At 70.0% G+C, this 6,937-nt stretch overlaps 1 protein-coding gene across 1 annotated transcript; it reads left to right on the top strand.

The window, feature by feature from the left end:
- Positions 1–1,868: 1,868 nt before the first annotated feature.
- MNX1 (motor neuron and pancreas homeobox 1) lies at positions 1,869–6,737 on the top strand. The gene is given in 4 exon segments (XM_028526066.2): positions 1,869–2,710; positions 2,713–2,802; positions 5,580–5,740; positions 6,282–6,737. Coding segments are annotated over 4 exon segments (1,170 nt in total). The 5' UTR covers positions 1,869–2,148; the 3' UTR covers positions 6,639–6,737.
- Positions 6,738–6,937: the final 200 nt, after the last annotated feature.

Raw genomic sequence — 6,937 nt, 5'->3', positions numbered from 1 at the left:
GGGGGCAAGGGGGGCACAGGGTGGGACGCTGGAGGGCCGAGCGGGAGGGGGTGGCCCCTGCAGCCACACCTGGGCCCAGTCCCGGCTCTGAGGCTGAACAGGTCACTGGGGAGAACAGTCTCAAACCGTGCTGGCCCTGCCCTCTGTGAAATGGAGACTGAGGGAGATGATTCTAGAAAGCTCTTGGGCTCATAGAAACGGGTGTGTCCCCTGCTTGCCGCTGAGAGGCCGGGCTGCGTTGTTATTTCCTCAAGAAGATGTCATCGGAAGACAGAAACCCCCGTAAATGGTGTCTTTCCCGTCTGCAACGCGGCGCTGGGTTTGCAGCGACGCTGGGTTTGCAGCGCTGTCTGACAGTCGCTGCAGGTCACGGAGGCCCAGGGCACCCTCCCGGTCGCCGGCCACCTCTGGGTGTCTCTCGGAACCACCCCGCTGTCAGGACAAAGAAACACGACTCCCGACCTCAGAACCCCTGCACCCGACTCTCACGGAGGTAACAGGCCTTTTGAGGAAAAACAACAGGGTCCCTACACAGTATTGTTACCTTGGAAAAAAAACCCCTCCTGTGGCAACCGGAGCTGCTAATTTTACAGCGTTCCTGGCGCGGAGTGCGACCCGCGCTCTGCCCCCCGACCCCCAGGCCCCGGCCTGCCCTGCGTTCACCTCTCAGCGGCTGGGGAGCCGGGCTTCCAGAACCTGACCCCGGACCCAGCGTCCCCACACCTGTCTCGGGAGGTAGCTGGCTCTAATGGCGCTATTGACAAGCCCGGTGTTGGGGTTACCTGTGCGGTGATTCCTTCCGTGTAGAAAAGCCCCTGTGAGTGCTTTTACTGTAACCATTTGAGACGTGGGGGATGGGTGGGAGAGACGGGTCTGGATTCTCACGCCACCACCTTGCCCAGCCTTTCGGCCGGTTTCCCAGGACGCTGCAGCCAGGAGAAGGGCACCCACAGTGGCGCCCAGCCTGGGTCAGCGCGACCAGCCGCTGGGCAACACCTGCCCCCGAGATGGAGGTGGGCCCTGTGTCCTGTCAGCCCCAGGGGGTCCCCTGGCAGAGGGGGAGAACGGGCTGCCACCGCGGACCTGCTGCATGGGAGGCGGGCAGGTCTCCAGGCCGACCCGGGTCTGCAGGCCGCAGGCATGCAGCCGCTGCCCTCTGCGCCCGGGCCTGGCAGGGGCTCCCGGCGACTTCTGTGGAGGGCGGCACGCTGAGGCGCACACGCGCAAGGACGCGCCCCGCACACGACCCCTGAAGTGCACAGCACTCCCCCGAGGAGGTGAGGAGGCTCCACCTGCAGAGGGCTGGCGACAGGGACGCCAACCGCTCCTGTGCGCCGCGGACACCCGGGAGCGAGGCTTGGGCGCCCGGGTCGGCCTTCTCTGCGCCGCAGCCACTGAGCAGGGCGGCTGGCTCTGGAAGCAGCGTGGGCGCCCCGACGCAGAAGTGGACAAGCTCCCCCGCTGGCGAGGCGGCGGGAGAGGACGCGCTCTGCTGGCCCTAGGTAGGGGCCGCGGGCTCAGAGCGGGGACGAGTGTCTGGGAGTCTGGAGTTTGGCAGCCATCGGGGGGTACCCCCGGGCACCCGGGGTTGCCAGTGCTCGCCGCCCTGCTCAGCACCCCAAGGAAAGCGAGCAGAGGCCCTGGCTTGCGCCTCGGAGCTCTCCAACCCCTGATCGCTGTCCCCTCCCCGCCACCCCAGTCGACACCCCGGGCTGTTTAGGACCCCGCGGCGCAGGGGCGGGGCGGCGGGCGGCCGCGACGGTGACAGGTGCGCCCTTGGACCAATGGCCGGGCCGGCGCCCCTCCCCGGGCCCCCCGCGCGCGCCAATCCGCAGCCGCGTTGCGCTTCAAGTGCGCGCAGGGGCGCGGGTCCCCAGCACGGCGCCAGCGGCCTCCGCCCGGCGCCCCAGCACTCGCGTGGAGTTTGTGCGAGCGCGTGGGAGCGCGGCCGGGGCGGGGCCCTCGCGGAGGAGGCTCTGGACATGGTCACTCTCGGCTGAGTTTCCGGCGGCGACTTTGATTATTGGCGAATAATCATCGTAACAACACCGAGCCCTCGGGCTTGCCACGCCACGCACAGACTCCGCGCCACCGCACACGGCCGCGTCACCCGCCACCCGGCCCCGATCGCCAGCCCCTCACGAGCCGATGGAAAAATCCAAAAATTTCCGCATCGACGCGCTGCTGGCGGTGGACCCCCCGCGAGCGGCCTCGGCGCAGACCGCGCCGCTGGCCCTGGTCACCTCGCTCGCGGCCGCCGCTTCTGGCCCGGGCGGCGGCGGGGCGAGCAGCGGGGCGAGCGGCGGCTGCAGCCCCACGTCCTCGGAGCCGCCCGCGGCGCCGGCCGACCGCCTGCGAGCCGAGAGCCCGTCGCCGCCGCGCCTGCTGGCCGCGCACGGCGCGCTGCTGCCCAAGCCAGGGTTCCTGAGCGCGGGCGGCGCCGGCGGCGGGCCCGGGGCTCCGCACCACCACGCGCACCCAGGAGCCGCCGCCGCCGCTGCCGCCGCCGCCGCAGGGAGCCTGGCGCTGGGGCTGCACCCAGGGGGCGCGCAGGGCGGCGCGGGTCTCCCGGCGCAAGCGGCGCTCTACGGCCACCCGGTCTACGGCTACTCGGCAGCAGCGGCGGCGGCCGTCCTCGCCGGCCAGCACCCGGCGCTCTCCTACTCGTACCCGCAGGTGCAGGGCGCGCACCCCGCGCACCCCGTCGACCCATCAAGCTGGGCGCCGGCACCTTCCAGCTGGACCAGTGGCTGCGCGCGTCCACCGCGGGCATGATCCTGCCCAAGATGCCCGACTTCAACTGTGAGTGCCGCGCGGCCCTCGGGCCCGGGGAGGGAGGAAGACCCGGGGTAGGGCCTCCGGGCAGACGGTTCTCTCGCGCTTCCAACCGCCTCCACCGGGCACCGCCCTCCTCTGGCTCTCTGCTCCGCCGAGGCAGCTCTGCCCGCGCCTCGCTCTGCCCGGGGCCTGCGGGGACTCGTGCGGGCCGCGCGGTGCCGGATCGGCAGCGAATTATTAAAATGGCCACGCGCGGACCTTGCCTTCTCTCTCTCTCTCTCTACGGTTAGAGGCAGCTGGAGGAGTGAGGCTGAAATCTAATGATTAACCGGCAGGCCGGGGGAGAAGGAAGTGGATGGGGAAGGAGCGGCTCGCGGCGCCCTGCGTCGGGCGGGCCTGGGGGTCGGGAACCGGCGCTCCCATCCCGGGAGACAGGCGTGACTTCGCCCCACATTCCGGGGTCCGGAGAGGCCCCCTGTCCCTTCCAGGAGAGAGAGAGAGTGCCGGGAGCAGCCGGGGATACGCGGGCTCTGCGACGCCAGGGCCTCCGGGCCTTCCCCGCGCTCTCCCTGCCTCTGGAAGGGCGCTGAGTCCAGGGTGCGAGGGGAGAAGGCGGCTGGGCGGACTTGACCCCCGCGGGGACGCAGGGGCCCGTGTGGGTGGGGAGAAGCCCCACCGCAGGGACTCTACTTGGCAGGTGCCCGTTTTGAATTGGGGGTGCAGGACACAGAAGCGAACCTCCTCCCCTAGGTAGGAGAGAGGGAAGGCCGGCCGCCTCCAACACCGAGAACCGGTGGACGGGGAGCCGTGTGCCTGCCATCCTCTGGGCGGGACAACCGGCCCAGGCCGGCCCTGGCTTTCCCGGCTCCGGGGCTGCGTGCTGTGGAGAGTCTGGATCTCCTCGCGGCCCCACCCGCCAGGCTCACGGGAAGATGCATAAGGGTTGTGCTTCCAGCGCCCGACACCCAAACAAAGAGACCCCATTGTTTCTGTCTGAGTGGGTTTGTTTAGACTGAGGAGATGCAGGCAGGGGAGAGGGAGAAAGCCAAAGAGAAAACAGAAATAAACACGTGCCAGGACTCGGATCCCCTGTTGGAGGCCGTGGCTGGGGCTACACAGAGAAGAGCCGGGGCCCCCGGGGGCTGCAGGAGTCGCAGCCCCGTGAGAAACCCCGGCCAGGCCACTCACTGTTTGCCTGCGGCCGCCCGGGCCTCCCTGCCCGGCTCTGCTCCCGCCCTTCCCACTGGGGAGCCGGCCGCGCCCCCGTGAGCCCCAACAAAGGAGAGGGAAAGCTCCCTCTCACCTCTCAGTGGGGGGCCTGCCCCCCAGACAGAGGGGGTCTCCGGTCAGCCAAGCCCAGGGCGCCCCCGGGGGCCTGGTGCCCAGCACACCCCTTCTAGTGGAGTTCTCCTTGCGACCCGCCTTTCCCCAGAGCCTGGGACACGCAGCCTCTCGATGTGGGGCAGGGGGAGTCTCGGTTTCCACACTGGCCCCCCGGGGTGCTGGGTGCCGAAGCCCCCCAGCCGCTGTGTCCGGCCTTCAGGGAGCCCAGGGTCACCCGGGAAACTGCTCAGGGCCACGTCCCTGCGCCAGCACACTGCTCATCTCCGGCTCCAAATCTTGCCCCAGAGGGGGCCGACGGGACGCCCGGGCGGCTCGCAGTCCAGAGAGGAATGCGGGCTCGAGCCCTGGGGGCAGTCCGGAGCCGGCCGGCCGGGGTGTGGAATGTGTGCGGGGCGCCTCTGCGGCCGCCGGCCGGAAAGACCCGTTCGGTCCCTTTCATCGGCCGTCCTTGCTGTCGGAGGCATTTCCCAAAGGGTCCCTCCGGAGCCCGGGTTTTAATTAAAGTCGTCCCGCATTGTCGAGGTGGGAATCCGGGCCTTGTTTGGCTTAAGGCAGGGGGCGGGGGCCTCCCATAAAGCAAATTGCCCTTCCCGGGGGAGCCGCTCCTCCGCGGCCGGCCGGCCTCTTTTCTTCTCTCTCCCCTTTTATTGTCGGACGCCGGTCGGGCCCCTGGGAAATCAAGGGAAGGCTCGTTGTGGAGCCATAAAACTCCCTGTGCTGCAACCGCGTGGGATCGTGTCAATAAAGTGGGGGACCCCCTTCAGGGCCCGGAAAGCAGAGTGTCCCCCGGCCCCCATCTTTCATTTGCATAATGAGAATCCTCCGGAAAAGGATTCCAGCCTCCTCCAAAGTCCAGTCCCTCCGCGCCCGTGCTGGGGGGCAGGTTGTCACGAAAACATTTTCGAGGAGCGAGGTCTCTGCTTAACACTCCCGTGCAGGGCCAGGGTCAGTCCCTTCCTTCCTTCCTTTCTTCCTTCCTTCCTCTCTTCCTCCCTCCCTTCCTTTCACTCCTTCCCTTTCTCCTCCACCCTTTGCACGAAAGGAGCCTGCACAGCCCCCGGCTGGGGAAGAAGTGGTGATTCCGGGGAGGCCGTTTGGATCTCCGCCTGAGTTGAGGGAGGCGGGTGAGGAGTGGGAGGGGGTGCATCCTTCAGGCATCTGCGACCCTTCTTTCTGCCAGCGCCCCCCCTCCCCCCAGGTGGGGAGGTGCCCCCGGGCAGTAGGCTCTTTTGAATCAGACACCCAGGCCCCAAAAGACCCGGCCCCATCACACCTCAGCCGGCCGGTTCCTCCCAGCCTCTGGGGCCTGGGCTGCCGCTGACCGGGTCCCTGGCGAGGCGCCGCTGGCGTTGAGGGGAGAGGTGTCCCGCTGCAGGCCCCGAGTCGGGGACCCCGGGGCGGGAGGGCAGCCCGGCTGCGCCTCACGCACGGCCCCCCGCCCCCCGCCGCCCCCGCAGCCCAGGCGCAGTCGAACCTGCTGGGGAAGTGCCGCCGTCCGCGCACGGCCTTCACCAGCCAGCAGCTGCTGGAGCTGGAGCACCAGTTCAAGCTCAACAAGTACCTGTCGCGGCCCAAGCGCTTCGAGGTGGCCACGTCGCTGATGCTCACGGAGACCCAGGTGAGCGAGCTGCCCGCCCCGGCGCCCCGGCACCTCCCGGCCTCGGGGGCGCTGTCCCCTTTGCACCCCACCCTGCGGCCCCGCCCCCAGCACCCGGATTTGCTCCCTTCCCACCGTCGGGTGTGGATCAGTGTGGGGGAGCGTGCACGTGCCCGGCCGGGCCGGGACTCGGCCTCTGCGCCCAGAGGTCTCACTCGGCAGGTTGGGGCGAGGCCCAGGGAGCCGCATTTGCACGCCCCTGCCCTTCCGGGCCCTGAAGAAGGGAGCCCCAGGCCGCCATCCGAGACAGTCTGTTCCAGAGAGAGAGGAGGGAACGTCTTGAGACGCGCAGCTCCGCAGAGCTGCCCTGGTCTTCCTCCGCAGAACCGGGGTGCTGCCCCGCCCCCGCCCGGTCGGGGTCTCCAGCCCGTGCCTGGCTCCGGGTAGGGGCGCAGCGGCCCCTGGAGTGGGAGTCCTGCGGCCTGAACCCCGCTCGCGGCGGGGACTCGGGACGGAAGGGGGCGGAGGGGGCAGCGTCTGACCGTCCCCCTCGTGCCCGCAGGTGAAGATCTGGTTCCAGAACCGGCGGATGAAGTGGAAACGCAGCAAGAAGGCCAAAGAGCAGGCGGCGCAGGAGGCGGAGAAGCAGCGGGGCGGCGGGGCGGCGGGCAGAGGCGGCGCGGCGGCGGAGGACCCGGGCGACGAGGGGCCGCTGGGCCCGCCGGCGCCTGCGGACAAGGGCGGCGCGCGGCGCCTGCGGGACTTGAGGGACAGTGACCCCGAGGACGAGGAGGACGACGAGGACGAAGACCATTTCCCCTACAGCAACGGCGCCGGCGCGCACGCCGCCTCCTCCGACTGCTCCTCCGGGGCCGACTCCCCGCCCCCCAGGCCCGGGCACCAGCCCCCGCCCCAGTAGGACCCGGGCCCGCGGCGACGGGGACGCAGGGATGCCTGGACGCCGCGGCCTCGCGCCTTTCGCGGCCCCCACCGCCGGGCCCCCGGGTCCCGCTGCGCCCTGGGGTGGGGTGGGGGGCTGCCCGCGTGGGCCGCAGCCCCGCTCTGCCCTTCGGTGGACAGAGAGGCGGGCCCAGACGGGCTCCGACTCGAACTCTTGTTCTCATCGATTTAATTTCGGGTGGTGTTGGGGGGCGGTGTCGCGAGAAGAGCCGGGGCCCCCAGGGGCGGCCTCCCAGCGTCCCCGCCCGGAGCGGAGAA

The sequence above is a fragment of the Phyllostomus discolor genome, chromosome 10 (genome assembly GCF_004126475.2).
Source record: "Phyllostomus discolor isolate MPI-MPIP mPhyDis1 chromosome 10, mPhyDis1.pri.v3, whole genome shotgun sequence".
Lineage (NCBI taxonomy): Eukaryota > Metazoa > Chordata > Mammalia > Chiroptera > Phyllostomidae > Phyllostomus > Phyllostomus discolor.
This window is presented reverse-complemented; position numbering and strand designations above follow the sequence as displayed.